Source organism: Macadamia integrifolia, chromosome 1 (genome assembly GCF_013358625.1).
Source record: "Macadamia integrifolia cultivar HAES 741 chromosome 1, SCU_Mint_v3, whole genome shotgun sequence".
Classification (NCBI taxonomy): domain Eukaryota; kingdom Viridiplantae; phylum Streptophyta; class Magnoliopsida; order Proteales; family Proteaceae; genus Macadamia; species Macadamia integrifolia.
The window spans coordinates 19848559-19867491 of NC_056557.1; the positions used below are offsets into that span (position 1 = coordinate 19848559).

Consider the following 18933-nt stretch of genomic DNA (forward strand, 5'->3'; position numbering starts at 1 on the left):
AAAAAAAAGAGTGCAGCGCTGCCGGAGTCAGAGCTAGTGAGGAAAAGGGGAAGGAAGACCGTGGAGCAGCAGTATTGAGTAAGTTTTGTACGACAAAAATTACAAATGGATGAGATCTTTTATCTTTCATCTGACGGCCACTATTCGCTAGCATACCTAATTCCTAGGTACTGTGCCAGCATACTTATCCCTCTCCCTTTTATAAATTATGAATATTTGGAGATTCTTTGCTGTACATGGAGGTTTGGTTTCTGTTCCCCTTGAGAAACATGCTTGTTATCTCCTCCCAAAAGAATGGAATCTCTCCATTTCTTTACAAAAGTGAATTCCCATTGCCACTTTCGGGAAAACCCCATAATCCAAACCAGAAATGCAAAGAAAACCTAAGAATGCTCAGCATTTGATCCTTTGACAGCCTAAGCCTTCTTTCACTGTGCCAGAGTGATGAGGGCGCGTTTGTTAGGTTCTGCTGTTCTCCAACAACACACATTGGAAGGGCAAAGTTTTCTTAAATGGGCTATTTTGGAACCCTTACCTAAATGGTCCTAAAAATCTGCCAAGTGGCAAATTAGACGAGGCTCAAGTTTCGTTGGCAAATAGACACCTAGGTCAGTCTGCTCACATGTCGAGTTTCATCCTAATCTGAGTTTGCGGCAAAATTGAGCTTTGAAAAGTTAGAATTCTGGGAGAATGCATAATAATTCCAAGATTGCTACATGCGTGAATGGACATGAGAACATATTTGATTGATTTAGGCTATGAAATTTGACAAGTGGTTAATTCAGACCATGTCTTTACTGTCCAACATTGAAATTGCGGCATCATCTGTCCACGTTCTACAAAATCGTGGACTATTTAGGAAGCCATAATTTTCTCTTTCTTAAATTAAGATTCGATCACAGACACTGTAAGTACTCAATGAACCCAGATCACACTTGTCCTTTTTGCTTTAATAAATGCCCCGAGCAGTCTAAATGGCAGCAAGTGGGACGGGTATCATCACCTGACCATACGTGCAGGTGATCCAGCCTTGTATTCAATTGCCATAAATCTCACACGGTAAAACATCAAAGAAATATTTTCAAATGAATCATCTTAGATATCAAAAATTATTTCGAAGTAACTATGTATTCTAGTATGTTCAAACATTGGAAACAGCCTCTCCTGCAAAGCAGGTCTCAGACCCTGTAGTGGCAGGAGCCTTGTGCAGTGGGTTGCTCTTTATGTATCCTAGTATGTTATATTGGATGAACATGCGTAGAGAGAAGTATAGAACTGAATCAATAAGCTCATATGCTGAATTAATGGTCATAACAGTTTGTAGAGAGAATTTTACTGCTCTAAAACTGATCCTCTTCTTTTGATGGGTGTGTGCAACAGATTTTGATCAGTCAATGGTGCGGCAACCATCTTCCGAAATGTTCAATGATGCGGCGCCAAAAGATCTTCCAAAGGCACCAAAGAAACACAAAAGGAAGAAGACGAAGTCGGCTTCATCTCCTAGGTCGACTTCCTCATCAAGGAGTTCCAGAGTATCCAAGCCTTCTTTTGGAACCACAGTAGCTCAAGTGGAGATTGCTCCCAGTCACCAAGGGTTATTACACTAATCAAATAAAGATGACAAAGATGAAATCTATATACTTTCAGTTTCAGACATTTTGAACAGAAGAAGAACAGAAAAGATGATAACAAATTCAAAGATTGCAAAGGGTTTTGTGAATTCCTTTTTGCTTTTTTCAGGGATGTTCACTCAGACAAAATGATATATGCAACAAGAAGGGTGGATGAATTTCCTTGTGTAAATGAACAAAAAGCTTCCCCTTTTCTTTTTCTTCCTCCTCCCCTCCCCTCCCCTCCCCTCCCCCACCCAATTTTTTCTTTTTCTTTTTTTGTTTTCTTATTTGTGATTTTAGATTTAATACAATAGAAATTTATCGGTTCTTTTATTCTTTTTAATTGAGAGGAATGCCATGTATATTACCCCCTCCCCCTTCAAAAAATGAAAACTCTAAATTGTTTTTGTTTAATTTCCACCACTACTATTGTTGTTTTCCTCATTAATTATAACTTATAAGCTGTTTTTAACTACAAAGACAACTTAAAAGTTAGCTGATCTTCCCATCTGAACATGACATGGTGAATCAAGGAAAAATCGGAATAGAGTCTAATTTAATTTTTAAAACTATGGCTAAATCCACACACTCACCTGAGATAGATGGTTCTAATGACGGTGTTCTACTTGAGGTTGTGCAAACAAATTAAAGAGGTCAACTCAATGTATTTTGGGGGGTGGGGGGTGGGTGTGGGCGGTGGGGTGGAGCGGGGAGGAATTCAATTTTCTGATTCGTATCAATATGTTAGAACGAACACCAAAAAAAAAAAAAAAAAAAGAATAAATTCACACACTAATTTGATGTGTTATATCTTTAGGTGAAGAAGATGATTCATTATGTTGGAAGAAAGATTACAATGGAGATCTTTTAAGAACACCTAAATTCGTGGCAAGAAATTCTCACACCAAAATCCTAACTTGAAAATCCTCTTTTCTCTTGTCTCTCTTTTACTTAAACACAAAGCAACATGACATGTAAATGCTCCTCCAAGTTAGGTCGATCCAGTCAGGTCATACATACCACACCAAGCCCTCTGCTACCACACATATTTTAGAAAAAAAATCTCATTCGGCTAGCCATCAAATTTTGTTAAAACAGTTTAAACTTTGAAAATGGATCAAGAATTCGAGATACACATAAACATCAGTTTCGTATCAGTATTAGACTCCGACGATGTTGATACACATTTCACCAAAAAAAAAAGAAGATATTGATACGCATTGGGTGATATTATCTATATGGTTCTGATATTTAGAACAGTGGTTAGAGGAGCATCTAGCTTTATTTTTTCTTCATGTGAACATCTTGATTTTGTGTTTATAATATATATATATATATATTATTAGATTAAACACTAAGAAATACAAAAATAAATAGACAAAAGATCTGCACGACACAAAGATTTAATGAGGTTCACACACCAGTGTGGTATGCTATGCCCTCGGGCGAAGAAGAAGAAGATGTTTCACTATGCAGAAGAGAGATTATACTCAAGCAGTGATGAGAAAACTCACCCTGAAACCCTAGCTTGAAAAAACCCACCAAAATACAATGACCTTCTCAACAAGATAGCAGTAAATTATATACTCCAAGTTGCGGGTTAACCCATCGGGTCATGATCGATTTGGTCGAACCATACTGCTAGACTATGCCCCCGCACCCCCATACGAGATGTAGCCCCGCGGTAACCCCCATACGAGATCAGCCCAAGCCCGAAGCCCAACACTAATCTCAGAAAATTTCCCATTCAGGTCGTCACCAAAATATGTCGAAACGGGTCAATCTTCAAAACGGGTCATATATATATATATTGATTTTGTTATATTTAAAGGAGGGGATTCATTATCAGTGATCAATGCTTTGAAGATGTCTTAAATGATTAACTCTTGATTGGACCCGTTTTAATTTATGATTGTTTGTGGCTCCATCAATATTTTTTTGAATCTTGTATTAGTCATGTTCCTCGAGGTCTAATTTGTTATTGCTCACTTATTTTATTAAAACTTGTTTTTTTTTTGGAAGGGGTGTAGTCCTTGGGATGGACAATGAATTTCATTCTCCTGTTTGATGCCTTTGTCTATAATGGTTGATGCGTTCAATGAAGTCTTTATGGCATTTCTCCACACCCCCCCCCACCCTCAACAAAAAAAAAAAAAAAAAAAAAAAGAAAAAAAAAATCCAAAGATGTAAAAATTCACATAAGAATTACTACTTCATCTTTCTTTCAAAAAAAAAAAAAAAAAAAATTCAAAACTTTTCGATATAAGTTCAGGGTCATATGTAGTAAACTGCTAGCTACAATAGATAAAATATCCTTGATTTTCAGCACTTATGGTGATTCAATGAAAGAAATAATGGTTAAAAAAAAAACTGTATATTTGTGGCTGATAATTGGGTGTCATAGTTACTTTCTAATCAGACGAAAACAATGTTTGACACTGTCCATGACATCTTAAAAGTCTTATTCATTGGCAATGATAGTTCGAGAAGGAGAACTTGATTCTTTTTTAGGGTACACTACACTTGAAGTACCTAAAGGGCAAGCCTTAGCACAATGATAAGGTTGTTCTGTTAACCATGCCTCTCATGCACCATTAGTCCCCTTAGTAGTGGGGAGGAATTTCTTAATGTGATGGTAGGCAATTTTTTTTTTCTTTTCGTAAAAGTACAGGCAAAATTGAAAATATGAAAAAGAACAATCCAAACATAATATATCAAACATGAGAAATCGTGCATATCGGGGTAATATTCTGGCAACTTGGCATTGCTCGCTTAAGAGCATGCCCAAGAATTGGTCAGTGGATCAACTCCTCCCAAAAGCCTAACGGTGCTTGGTGCTTGGTGCTTGGTGCTTGCCATGAACCGCTAGTCCCCCTTACTCCCCACTTCTTGGGCCCCAGTGAGTGCCCACTTCCTCTCTGGACCACCATAACTGTTCAGGCATCAACAGGGCCCAAGCCCAGGATGATTGAGATGACAACAGGGCACATGCTGATTTTGTCTCGGCCATTCAATGTTCACCACACCACTGCACTCGCAATAAACAATAATCACTCATTTGTGTTAAGAGACTTAGAGCAGAGACCGGACACGGAATTTACCCGATCCGGGGTTTCGTAAAAAACCCGGACACCAAATTTCGTGAACTATGAGGTCGGACATGATCGAAATTTCGTCTCTTGCCCAACTTCTCTCTTGAGTCTCTTGTAAATGTGTAAAACCAAAGCTTGAAGTTTGTTTCTCACTTCTAATCCTCGCCGGAAGTTGCAGCAGCAAAGAGAAAAATATGGAGGAAATCCTTGTGGCATTTTTTTGTATGTTTCTCGTTCTTGCGTTAATCCCACTCTATATATGGAGACGCCATCAAATTTCTAGATTACCTGAGGAACGCGGTGGCGAAGAAGATCAGGTGATTGATTTCGTGTTTCCCTTCTAAGTTGATTTTGGAATTGATTCTGTTCTTTAATTTTATGAACAATTGAAATATCTGTAATTTTCTATAGATTATTTAGCTTTCAGACATTCAACCTAGGTTTTACTGGAGATTTTACGTTCTGATAGATTGTCAGATAACCTCTTTCTTTGTACTTTCTATTCATCTTTCTTCTTCTTTCTCTTGTAAATTAATAGATCCGGTTGGAAATTATTTTTAATTGAAATTAAGTTCCGAGAGAACATGTCTCTGATTAGTCAAGTCTCAGGTTCCGAGGAGAGAAACTGTAGTTCGCCCTTCTGGAGCTCGCCGGATGCGGCGGAGACCGGCTGGCGGCGCCAGTTCTTCTGCAGGTCCATCCGCAATAGCAGAAGGTTGGTGCCATTCAAGCTTTGCTCAGCAAAGTCTTCTATTTTTAGATCTATTTGTGCATTTTTCCCCCCCATTCCGTACAGTCTGGAAGTATAACTTCCTGATTTTTTACAATACTGACATTTTACTTCAACCCCCCCCCCCCCGCGGCTGTAAATTGTTTCTTGGAGATGAATGCTGCAAGTTTGGTGTGTCTACTTGGCTGGTCATTGCTCAAACTTATACTATTTCTCCAATCCAATTCTCCAAAAAAAAGAACAGAAAAATCTTATATTATTTCAGAAAAGATCAATATCTGCATAAAAGGTGGCCTTTTTTATGTGGATAAATGACAAGATTTTATTGATAAGAAACTCAGATCATAGAAGTACATGGAGATACAAATACATAGAAGTACAACACAACCTGCCCTCTGCAAGGTGGCTTTCAGTCAATATATTTATGGGATCCATATATGGTTGTTAATATCCTTCGAATTGGGGGGTCAGTGTGTTGTTTTAAATCTACAGCTAAGAGTTATGCATGAGTGTACGTAATAAACATCAGTGAAATGTTATGGGAAATAGCATAGTTGTCTTAACAGTAATCAAATCGGTTAAAGTGCCTTAGATAAATTTTGGGGGAAATATTCTAAATTTACTATGTCTCAACCCTCAAATCTGTGCTTGAAAAGGAGATGTACATGTATCCTAGTTGCCATAGATATTTTTCTTTCCCATTTTTACGTAGTATATTTTTTTTCTCTTGGGAAGTGTTATCGTATTCCTGAATTAAATACGTAATGATATGTGGCATACAGAGATTGTTGATGGAAGTGATGAGGATGTTCTTGAGGATGACAAGTTTGGTGCTAAAGCATCCAAGAAAAAAGATAAGAGACGGCAAGAGCGGGATGCACAACGACAGGTGCTTCTCAATGATTCTCTCTCTCCTTCCAAACCCCCCAGTAACTTTTATTACGTTGGACACTTATTGATAAAACTAATGAGCAAGTTATCAAGGCATAAGGCGAACCAAGGTGACGGAGGATGGTAAAAAATAAGGTGACACCAACAAGGCGATGCCTAGGTGCCTAGGCAACCAAGGCACCAGGCCAGGCTGAGCCGCCTTGATAACTATGCTAATGAGACCTTTTTTGTGAGGTCTTTGGAAAGTTTGGGTATCCCGATCCCAAAATTAATTGATTTCTCGAGTTATTTACCATCACAAATACTTGGATATGTTATGTTATAACTTTTTCTATTGTCTTATTGACATACAAATATTTATCAACACAGGGAAAATTATGGATTTTATTCACTGAATATTGGATCTAAATTAATTTTGAAATCTAAAAATATCTTCCAAGCCCCAACTACCAAATTATATAATTTTTTTTGAATTTTAAAGTTTTTAACATTCTGTCCAGAATTATTTGTATAATTCTTATTTTCTCAACAAGTTTTGAAGATAAGTTTTTCATTCTCCTTGAGCTTTTTCATACACTTTACTAAAGTTAAAAATTATCTGATCTCATGGATTGTGAATGATCTATTTTGTCGACATCTTCTCTTTGATTTGAAAGGCTGAGGAAGCAGCACGTGATACAAGGCAGGCAAAACAAGACCGATATGCAGAAATGCGGAGGTTGAAAGATGAAGAACGTGAAGCACAGGAGCGTTTGCTGGTGGGTTGATCAACCGTCTAACCATAGGTTTCCTGAATATATAAAAAACAGATGGTTCCATATTGAAACAGTTTTCCATTGTCCTTTTAGGAGGAAGAAGCCAAGGCTCGAAAAGCCAAGGAAGAGGAAGCTGCTGCATTGGAGTTTGAGAAGTGGAAAGGAGAGTTTTCTGTTGATGAAGAAGGAACGATTGGGAGTGAAGTACAAGATGGGAGCCAGGGCTTGCTTTTTGATTTTGTGGAATACATCAAGGTAGTTTCTGTCTTTTTCTGTTTATTGTCTACTACTACTCTTTTTTAGCCTCCCCCCTTCCACCCCCCCTGCCGTTTCGGGTAGTCATGCATAACATATTCTAATACTCTTGTCAAGAAATCCTTAATTGAGCTTTTACTATAAGTGCTCCTATACTTCAGTTTGAGTACATAAGTACATTACTTTGAAGTTGATATGCTACTAGATCATCCACTGAACCTGTCATCAGGTTTCATTAGATTAATCATCAATGTCTATGAATGTTTAAGTGCATTCTTGTAAGAGGGGAAAAAAAAATTTTTGAATGAAGGGAAAAAGAAATATGAGGCTGTAACATGATCATACAGCAGTGGAAATGCTAATTGTTTGCATATCATATGCAGAAACACAAGTGTGTGCCATTAGAAGATCTTGCTGCAGAGTTCAAACTACGGACTCAGGTATTCTTCGTCTTACTCTTCATTGTCATTTTCTGTTGGAAGCGAGGGTCAAATAGTTTGGAATAAACATGCATTGGCCTTGTATATTCCATAAGAGTTTCACTGCATGTCTTGTATCTACATGTGTATTGACTGCATTAGGAATGTAAATGGATGGCCGATGGCCAAAAATATGGACCTGATTGGGAATATTTTTATTTGGATTTTCCAAATGATGGCCATAATTTTTTGGATATTGATATATACTCCTGAATCCCTGATCATATCCACCTTAGTTATGATTGAATACTATATGTAAGTACTTAGTACTTGCATAATGGGATCGAGGTTCCATAAAGTGATTATTTTAGGTATTTAGGATCAATAAAAAAAGAAAAAAAAAAAAGTGATATAGAGGATGATGTTTCACAAAGAATTTAAATAGGATGGATGAAGTGGAGAGTTGCATCAAGAGTATTATGTGATTGACGTATTTCTTTCAAACTTAAAGGAAAATTTTAAAGGACAATCATATGATTGGCTGTGATGTATGGTGTGAAATGTTGGGCAGTTTAAGAAACATCATGTAGATAAACTTAGTGTAGCGAAGATGGGGATGTTGAGTTGGATGAATAGTAAAACTAAAAAGGATAAGGTAAGGAATGATCATATTAGAGCTGGTTTGGGAGTAGCTTTGGTACATGATAAGTTACGAGAAAGTCATTTGAGGTGGCATGACGATGTTCAACGGAGGCCCTTGGATGTTTCACTACTGAGAAGTGATTTGATTCAGATTGAAGGAACTAAAAGAGCTAAGGGAAGACCTAAAATGACTTCAGGAGAAGTGATTTGATTGAGATTGAACCCTTGATATGTGTTTGTTTCTGTCCTTGTATATCTTGCCTGCCATATAGGCCTTTTTAAGCACAAATAAAGTGTCTGTTTATCCAGAGGGTCTTCTTTAAGGTGGGTGGTCCAGATCTGCTATGTCATTTACTCATTCCTCCATGTGGCAGAAACCCACCTACACTGTGGGCTTCAAAGCCTGCAAGGGCAAAATAGAAATGTCCTTTTAGATATAACAACCTTTTTGAGACTTTAAGCTTTTATCAGTCTTTATTTTTATTTTCTTTTCTTGGTATATAAGCTTTTATCAGTCGATTAAATATTTGAAGGAGGATGTTGTATCATGGAATTATGATTATCTGACACTGCATTGGTTCTCTTGTTAACACAGGATTGCATTAATCGGATCACCTCACTGGAAGATATGGGTATGTGTTGATGCATCTACTTGTACTTGATCGATTTCTTTTGCAACATATATTTGGAAAAAAAGGTGGCTTACATTTGAAAAAGGCAATTTGGAATCTTGACTTGAGAAACAACTATGTTATACTAGAAGAGATTTTATTGCCTTTAGTATTGCCTCTAAACTTCTCACGGAGGGAGGATTCTGGTAACTTTAGAAATATATCCAACAGTGCCCACAAATGTATGCAAAATAGCATGCGAATCAGCTGCTTAGTAATCCTCCACAAACAAAAGAAGCTCAACTGCTTGGAAGAAGAGTGCATCCATATCCAAGATCTAATCTTCTTTTGGGGAATATAAGCACATTACCAGAGTCAGAAGTGACTTATCCTTCTGACACTAAATATTTTAGCTGAGAGACCCACCTGAATTGAAGTACATGCATGATAATTTGAATAAGAGGACAAACTGTTATTACTTTAATCATGGGATCATTGTAAGGGTTTCTAAATATTTCACCATTTCCACTGTTTTTAGACTGCCAGTCATGAGTATTTGGGAGTGCATATACAGTCTTCGGAGGTTTCCATGGGTTTGGCTTGATTTTTTAATTCCTGAATTGCATGCCCCAGACAGCAAATATCAAAGGGAAAGGGTGCCAAATCAGTGTCGAAAACTTAATGATATTGCTTGTATTATTCCTGTAATTGTATTTTACTGACCCAAATTAGATAATGGGACCATTCACTAATTTTTTTTCTTGATACTCTTGTGATTTGTATTAGGTCGCCTCTCTGGTGTCATGGATGATCGAGGAAAATATATATACATCTCGCAGGAGGAAATGAAAGCCGTTGCTGATTACATTAAGCGTCAAGGGAGGGTTAGCATTTCACACCTGGCTAGCAAGTCTAATCAGTTCATTGATTTAGAACCAAAAGTTCAATTAGTTGAAGACATGAGTTCAGAGGGAATTACTGTTGCCTAATTCAATGTAAAGTTATCAATTTTTAGCTGTTACTTATGGTGGACTTCGGATGTGTCGACCTTTTGAAAAGAAAATTAAGCACTCGTATCTCATGTTTAACATAGAGGTGGAAACTGCAGATGTTATTTTCTTAAATTATAGCTATAATTACATCTTACTTACATATAGTGTTAATATTGTATCCAATGGTATCCAGTTCTGATCATTCTTATCTTAGAAACTGGTACATTTGGCTCATGTGCAAACTTGAGTAGATGGGGACCATTTTTGGCTTTCAATTTATGTTACACAAAATTGATTTGGCCTATGTTGAATTATGGTAACCTGATTCAAAGAATGTAAATGATTAAGGGCCTAGTTTTCCTAAGACACGGTGAATTGGAATTTATTCATTGTGGGGCCTTTGGATGGAGGTATCGGGTGTTATTTTTGGGAAGGTACTAAAACCATGTAGGGGTTTAAGAACCCTAGGACAGAGTGGTAAACACAATGTGAAGGGGATAACTTTTGCCAATGGATAAAGGATTATCTAGTGCCATATTCCACCATGGGTTCTAACAGGGTGGGAAAAAACTGGATCTGATCAGCCGGTCAATCTGGATTGGATTGATCCTGTAAAGAAACTGAGCTTTAGGGATTTTTTAGTCAATTGAAAGGCCGATAATGGACTGGTGAGGTAATTAATCTAACTCGATAAAAGATTGAACCGGACCAAAATTGACCTGTCTTAATAATTTGGTTTTGATTTGGCCTAATATCAGATCAAAACCAGTTCAGCCCGATCAAGACCAGACTGAACTGACCGATTGCCACCGTTAGTAACCAAGAGCGCATAGAGGGGTATTTATGGAAACAAAATGGACAGATTGTGATTCAGACTCAACAGAGACTTTTCCGGCTAGGGGCATAATGGTCATCCAGGAAGAATATAACGGAATTATGGGAAAAAAGGAAATAGAATTTTAAAAACCGTTAAAAGACGTTGCTTCTCCAAAACTGGCGCTATTTTTAGAGGAGGAAATATGGAGCTGACTGAGTCTAATCAGAGATTTAATCGCTAATATCTTGGAATTTGTGTTTTGCTGTCTTCACTCTTCCCTACCCCTTCCCTCATGCTCTCATTTAATTCAGGAAGTATATACCAGAAAGCCATGTTTCAGCCTCCACATTGATGATCTAATCTCTCTCTCTCTCTCTCTCTCTCTGTGAAAGCTCTTTAAGGGAACACAAGGAAATGTCGTGGACACCATTGTTTCTCTTGTTCATCTTGTTCACTTGCCAGGTTCTTCTAGGTATATCCATTGCTACTGCACTCAATGTTGGTGTCATGGAAGTCAAGGCTTGGAAGATACATATTTGTTTACAACACACACAGATTCTAGTTTCTGCAAGCAATGCTGTTCTTGTGGATGGTGACGATTTCCTGGCACTGGTTGGAAATGGGACACACCTAGTTGGATATCCTCACACGGATTTGAAGACATCCATTGATACAGCATATGATACTACTCAGATTCAGGAACATATTGTGATGGCTGGTAAAAAGTTTGGGGTGAAGCAACCTGTGATTCCCTTGCCGAAGGCTATTCGACTTGGAAACGATGGGTACAAGTGTCCCGCACCAATCAAAAAGGGTTAGTTTTTCTCCATTCCTCATTCGCCAATTACCCTAATTTCCTCTCTCTCAACTCCACATTTTAGTTTCAGGTAGAACTCACCCTTACAAGGTAGCTTTTAGGAGAGGGTGCCTGGGATTTTTTCTCTATCCTCAGGAGGCACAATGGAGTTGCCACATCTTGGCTTTGAAACCACTTGTTGGGATTCAGGTAGAATTAACCGTACAAACCTCGTCTTTAAGAAGAGGGTGTCATCCGATGTGGAACCCTAACAAATAACTTTTATCATTACTTCTGAGTCCTATGTGTGTATACCTACTTGGTTGATGATCTTGCCGAGTAGCACATACATACGATGGCCATGGCTCAATTTATTGTTTTTCTATCCATTTCTTAGGCTGCAATCTACAGCCCATTGTAAGGGAAACCCCAAAACAATTGAAATAAAGTGGTGAATGCCAATCAGATTGAGAGGGCTATAATCACTATTGTAAGATTGGTACCCGTTACAGCCATTAGGTTCCTTTTCAATTGTGCATGTTAAGGTAACTGAACTTCTTGTTTGGGGTCTCTCTTTTTTGTTTTCACAGGGAGCTCAATGCATGTATGTCGTGTCAGGGACCCAAAATTCAAGACCAAGAAACCGAAACCAACAAAGTTCTTACCTCTACAGGAAGGTGATCTCTCCATCACATATGATATTACACAAGCTTCTGATGGGAACTATCTTACCCAGATAACCATGGAGAACAATCACCCTTCAGGACATCTTGATCATTGGAACTCGACTTGGGAATGGATGAGAGGTGAGTTCATATACTCAATGAAAGGAGCTTATACTTGCAAGAAAGATCCTTCAGACTGCATTTACGGCAGCGCTGGAGAATGCTACCAGGACTTTGACTTCAGTTCTGTCATGAATTATGAAAAGAAGACAGTCATATCTGATCTTCCAGTGGATAGAGCCAAGGATGAGAAAGTTGGAAACATTCTATACTGTTGTAGAAATGGTACTTTTCTACCAACCACCATGGATAAGAGCAAATCCAAGGCCGCCTTCCAAATGCAAGTATATAAGCGCCCACCTGATTTGAATCGGACTGCAGTATATCCTCCGCAAAGATGGAAAATTAGTGGAGTTTTGAATCCAGATTACAAGTGTGGATCTCCAATTAGAGTAGACCCAACAGAAATTCCAGACACAAGTGGGCTTGATTCAACAACTTCAGTTATTGCAACTTGGCAAGTAGTCTGCAACATCACTAGGCCAAAGAGCAAGAGCTCTCACTGCTGTGCCTCCTTCTCGGCCTTCTACAGTGATTCTGTAATCCCCTGTAACACTTGTACCAGTGGTAGTCCTAACTATTGCACTTGCAATCCAAACTCAAAGGCTCTGCTTCTTCCTCCAGAAGCCCTTCTTTTTCCTTTTGATAATAGAACAGAGCAAGCCAGAGCTTGGGCTAAATTGAAACACTATTCCGTTCCTAATCCATTACCATGCAGTGATAATTGTGGAGTTAGTATAAATTGGTACATTTCCTCTTATTACAGAAAAGGATGGACAGCTAGGATCACTCTTCTCAATTGGGAGGAAATAAGTATTGAAGATTGGTTTACAGCAATCCAAATGAACCAGCCAGTTTTCCGTGGTTATGAGAATGTCTACTCATTCAGTGGAGCGAAGGTTTCTGAACTCAGCGACACCTTCTTTTTCCAGGGCTTACCAGGTCTGAAATACCTAATGGGAGAGACCAATGTAACAAATCCAATATATGGTCCAAGGGTACCAGGTAAGCAACAATCAGTAATTTCCTTCTCCAAGAAACGGACTCCGGGCATAAATATAGTAAGAGGAGATGGCCATGGATATAATGTTAGCCTTCTACCTGTAATTGTCATTACAGTAATGACCACCTATGTGCTCTTGACCGAGCATCTATAGTGATGATCATTCATTTAGACCCTGACAATATTTTCGGAGCCTAACTCTTTGGTATTGTTCTTTTGGAGACAGTTTAAGATTAGATTTGCAAAGTTTAGTCTTCAACCTAACAGAACCCGTACCACCCACATAACCTTCGAACTGATTTCTTTCTCTGAACCTTTTTAAGTTATTGGAGGTGCTGTAAACTTGAACAAGTGGAGAAAGAACCATGGAACTGTGACTGCGATAGGAAATCTAAGCCAGTTTTGATAATGAGTTGATTCCTGGATCGCACACGAGAGGGTCTAGCTAGTATAAGCTCTTCAAGGAAGGAAATATGATGATAGTGTGTAGTTCCAATTTCTAGATACAGATGAAAATGGATTTTATATGATATGTAAAGGGATTCTTCAAGGCTATTTACCCAATGTACATGGACTAATTCATCATTTTGTTTCTCCAAAAAGTTTGTAGATAGAAGGGTTCTTCTTGTCTTGCTTAGGGTGATCTCCTGGTCCAAGAGCGAAGTGTAGTATTCATGTAAAGATTGACTACTGGGAAAGAGAAATTTTGGGTTCAACTTATTACATATTTAGTTTGCTAAAGTAATAGGTAAATCTTTGAAGTTCTACATTTCAGTACTACAATTAATATCCCCTTAGCTATCTATCATGGCCACAATCAGTACCAGGAAATTTAATTCAAAATATGAAGAGGAACAACTCTCCTTGTGCATAAGGAGATTTAAACAGATATCGTTTCCTATATAATAAGGATTAATTCTTATTACAAAACTTATTTCAGTAAAGATTTCTAATTATTAGTATCTTATCTTTCTAGCTCCTAGCTCTGAACAGTTACTTATCTTTCTCATCAATTACTAGGCTGTAAATCCTTGAGTTTATTACCCCACCCCACCCCCACCCCCACCCCCACCCCAAAAAAAAAAAAAAAAAAAGCAAACATTGCATTGCCTTAAGTTGGGTATGCATTATTGAGTTATGTTAATAAGGTATTGGTATAGAGTTGGCTACTAAAACCAATATATGGTCCTTGATGTGTCTTGAGAAAGTTCCAGGGGTAAGCATTAAGAAGACAAGCTACTAAAAATACCCTAGGAAAAATATGAGTTGTATAGGTTTTTATTTACCTTTTCCTTAAGCAGATATAAGTTGCCAATTGGAAACAAAAGGAATCAGTACTAATTTATTTTTCATTTACAGCTTTTTTGTCTGCTCCTTGAATTCATTAAGTAAACTTTAGAAGTCATAAGCAAAAAATAAGTTTCCAAAAGGAAGTTGCAAAATTTATAAACTTATGGACATGGTCAGTAACTAAAATATTGGAATCTTTCAATGATTAGAGAAAAATTCGTCTATGTATTTTGTTAGATATAAAATCATGTCAATATAGAAAAATATATATCCATAAGAATTTTCAAAGAGCATCAACATATATATTTTCAAAAGACTAGATGTATATGTCACCAATTACTAAAAGCTTCCTTCTTAAATTCACCCAAAAAACTATTAGGCATATTCACCAAAAAAAAAAAATCCTTCTTACCACACACAAAAATAAATAAATAAATAAATGAAAAAAAAAATACTAAAAGCTTCCTGAAGATGATTATCTTTTATTTATCAAAACTCCAACCCTTCTTGCAAGAGTAAATGCCACATCATCTTGGATGAGTATACCTCTTTACAAGGTTCCATTTTTCGACGTAAAATGGGTGGAATAAAAAAAAAAAAAAAAGGAGCAGAAATATAGAGTTTGTTTCGTATGAAGTGGGTGTACCTATGTTTGGGTGTAGGAGGCGCTCCCGGACAGAAAAAACAGTTGGCCTTATTTTATATGTGAGCATTTCGCATCGAAACAAATAGAGCCAAAAAAATATGATTATGCTAGTTGGATAGATATATTTATCTCGCATTTTTTCATACATCAGCTTTCTAGTAAAGTACCAAAGTATTTTTTTGGGGAGGGGGCGGAATAGAGAAACCTGGTTCAAACCAAAGTTATAAATCATTCTTATATATTCCTGCTATCCTTAGATATATATTTTGTGAATATCATTGCTGAATACATAAGGCACATGCATGGGAATATGGATTGAATATCAATCCAGAAATACATAAGGAACATGCATGTGACCGAATCCGAATAAAAAATAAAAATTGGTAAAATTCACAGTTTTTTCAAAAGTGAATATAAAACGCGAATAAATCGTGAAGAACCGGATTAAACTGAATTATTCGGTTACCATTAACCCACTTAAAAAAAAAAAAAAACTTTGATGTCCGTGTGATTTTCTTTGGAAACCAAATCTCTCCCATCTCTTACCCTCTTTGAAAACCAGTGTCTGCACCTCGTCGGCTGGCCGCTCGCCACCTCGCTGCCTCACCGGCTCGCCCTCTCTGAAAAAACTAACACATCTCAGGCTTCTTAGCTTGTTGACCCATCTCACGGTTTGGCCTTTTGGGTTTCCACTTTCCACTTATGGTTACGGAATTTTTTGGTTTTGTGGACTCTTGCCGTCTTGCGGCAATGGGCTACCGGCGACCTCACTCCTTCAGTCCTTCCGAGTTCCAAACTTTCGATCCACTTCCTTCTTGCAGAATCTTGTGGCTACGGGTTAGTAATCATCCTCGTGAACAGTGACAGTAAAATCCAAAATAATTTGATTGTTTAAAGGAGAAAACAGTAAGTGTTGGATGTTGGAACTCATGGTTGTCTGCAATCAAGGGATTCTTACTAGATTGCAAAGAAGGATCTTTGCAGCACATGTGTGGATTATCTCAAACAATTTGCATTTGATAAACTCCTATGACAAATCGCCATAGATCATCTGTCATAGGAGTTTTTCTCTGATTGTATCTAACTGCCCTCTCTGTGTTAATTACTTTCTTTTTAAAAATTTTAGTTTATTATTTCTTATGTAAAATTTACTTGTCATTTAAAATTGTATATTTACGCTTTTGTGGATGTTTTGCTTTATTTAGAATAGTTTTTCCTTTTAAGCATGGATAATGGAATCATGGAACTAGGTGAGTCATGGATTGAATGATGTGATTTTGAACTTTTATATTCCTACAGGACAATTTCTTTAGAAATTGGATTACTGTAACTATTGTTTCAATCACCCAATGACAGTTTTTTCCTAGTTTTTTATATTGTATATTTGAACTACAGTAATTTGCTCTTTCTGGGTATACATATCAAGTTAATTACTTGATAAATAAAAAAGATACAATAAATTATAAAAAAAAAAACGTCCGAATTTTTTGCCCGATTTTTATTTTTATAATCGAATAATTCTCGAATCCGAATCCAAATCCGAATTTGATTTTTTTGTCCGCTTTTTTGACCGAACCCTTAAATTGACCAGTCGAATTATTTCGAATAATTCCCGAATCCGAATTTACTAACTATGGTCTGGACTGTTGGGGGAAATATATATATATATATATATATATTTTTTCCATGGAATGTTGTGGGAAATATTGATTAAATGATAAAGCGTAATTTGATAAAATTGCAAAGCTAGTTAATACTATATGGTTTTAGTGGCACAAGGAGTGTAACTGAAATCCCCATGAAAAGGGAGAAGAGAGAAATAGCTGTACATCCCTTCCCCTTTTCTGCCGAAACTAGAAAAAAAGGGCTTGTATTTTATTGGAAGATGCATATCTGGTTTCAGGGTTTGGTTAATGTGGAGGGAAGGACAAATATTGCATTCTTACCCCTTTTTTTTTTTTTTTTTTTTTTTTTTTTTATGGAAATGCACTTTGACAAATTGAAGGAAAAAAATGTCAGGCTTCTGGAATAGAGAAAAGAAAAATAGAGACACATTTTAAAAGTGCAACTTCTGTGGAGGAGGGGGCCGAGACGCTTATACTTTAATTTAATTTGCATATATGGGAATACGCCTTTATCAAAACTGGGGGGGAAAAAAAAAAGGGTAATTTACAACGCCACCCCCTGGAGAATTCCAATATTAGAGGGACACCCCCTCTCTTTCACCAAATTAGCCTCGGACCCCCTACCGTCAGTCACTGTTAAAGAATATACCTTATATGCTGATGTCAGCAATAATATTTTATTTAAAATACCAAAATACCCTTGCTCTAAGTATCTCTCTCTCTTCTCTTTCGTTTTTGGCCTTTTTTTCTGAATTTCCCCAAACTCACCGAACCACTCCTCCTCCCCCACCGGAGATCTCACTCTCCACCTCCGTGACCCTCCAAGTGCTCCCACCATCGTCGCCTTTGACCAAATCATCTATTTTTCAATTCTTCCGCACTTCGTTTCTTGTATTGAAATCCTGATTTTGAACCCTCGGTGGGGGGTTTCAATTCTCCTTCCAAATACTCTGTTCGGTTTCAAAGCTCGATCCGGTACCATGGCCGCTGCAAGTGCTCTAATCACCAGGAAAGAGGTTTTAACTGTAACTCTCTCTCTCTCTCTCTCTCCATTTGTTAAAAAACATCTCTACTTTCAGCCGAACAAGGTGGAAGAACAGAGAAAAACCAGAAAATCATATAATGGAGACGGATCAGATGAGCTTCGCCGTGCTGCCGAGCGCCGCCTCCGAATAGAACCACCTCTCAACTCCCTCCATCACACCCAGCCCCAACAACGTCCCATAAACCCTAACCCTAATCCTAATGCCCCCAAACTCCCAGAATCCGTCACTGTCCTCACCGGCAATCGCCTCAACCTCCACAACCGAATCCTTACCCTCATCCGCCAGAACGACCTGGATGAAGCCGCACTCCTCACTCGGCATTCCATTTACTCCAATTGCAGACCCACCATCTTTACTTGTAACGCTGTCATGGCCGCTCTCCTCCGCCAATCTCGATACTCCGATCTCCTCTCGCTTCATCGATTTATCACTCAGGCTGGTGTCGCTGCTAACGTCGTCACCCACAATCTCCTCATTAACGCCTACTGTGATTGTAGGAAAACTGATACTGCTCTTGAACATTATAAGCAGCTTATCAATGATGCCCCTTTTAATCCTTCTCCTACTACTTATCGCATTCTTGTGAAGGGGCTTGTGGATAACAACAAGGTTGATCGGGCTGTAGAACTGAAAAATGAGATGCTTGAGAAGGGTTTCGCTCCGGACTCAATTGTCTATAATCATCTCATGTTGGGGCTAGTGAAGAAATTAGATCCAGATGGAGTTCTGGCTTTATACGATGAATTAAAGGAGAAGCTAGGGTTTGTTTCGCTGATGCTGATGCTGCCGCTGCCATGATCTTCGGTGCTCTGAACGATCACCTCTGCTTTTGATGTCTCGGTGAAGGTGAGTATAGGTAGGGGGAAGAGGAATTGGGTTAAAAATATCTTTTGATGATAAGGGTATAATGGTACTTTTAATTTTT

The 18933-nt window shown here is 37.9% G+C and overlaps 4 protein-coding genes across 5 annotated transcripts in view; all 4 read left to right on the forward strand.

The window, feature by feature from the left end:
* The window catches only part of LOC122076013 (CRIB domain-containing protein RIC10-like), a 3814-nt gene extending 1986 nt beyond the window's left edge, over positions 1–1828 (forward strand). For both annotated transcript variants that reach the window (XM_042641270.1, XM_042641278.1), the window contains exon 5: positions 1381–1828. In XM_042641270.1, the coding sequence (XP_042497204.1) occupies positions 1381–1607 (227 nt within the window). In that variant the 3' untranslated portion in view covers positions 1608–1828. The remainder of the gene's footprint in view (positions 1–1380) is intronic.
* A 2867-nt stretch (positions 1829–4695) lies between these two features.
* Positions 4696–10160, forward strand: LOC122085393 (DDRGK domain-containing protein 1). The gene is made up of 8 exons (XM_042653799.1): positions 4696–5022; positions 5315–5420; positions 6218–6324; positions 6983–7084; positions 7175–7336; positions 7720–7776; positions 8993–9029; positions 9795–10160. The coding sequence occupies exons 1-8, from the start codon at positions 4900–4902 to the stop codon at positions 9995–9997; spliced, it is 897 nt and encodes a 298-aa protein (XP_042509733.1). The 5' UTR covers positions 4696–4899; the 3' UTR covers positions 9998–10160.
* Positions 10161–10294: 134 nt separating this feature from the next.
* Positions 10295–14117, forward strand: LOC122085386 (COBRA-like protein 10). The gene is made up of 2 exons (XM_042653784.1): positions 10295–11631; positions 12204–14117. Exons 1-2 carry the CDS (start codon positions 11232–11234, stop codon positions 13553–13555), a joined length of 1752 nt encoding a protein of 583 aa, XP_042509718.1. The 5' UTR covers positions 10295–11231; the 3' UTR covers positions 13556–14117.
* Positions 14118–17942: 3825 nt separating this feature from the next.
* LOC122071824 (pentatricopeptide repeat-containing protein At3g49240, mitochondrial-like) lies at positions 17943–18806 on the forward strand. The gene has a single exon (XM_042636247.1). It carries the CDS (start codon positions 17943–17945, stop codon positions 18804–18806), a length of 864 nt encoding a protein of 287 aa, XP_042492181.1.
* Positions 18807–18933: the final 127 nt, after the last annotated feature.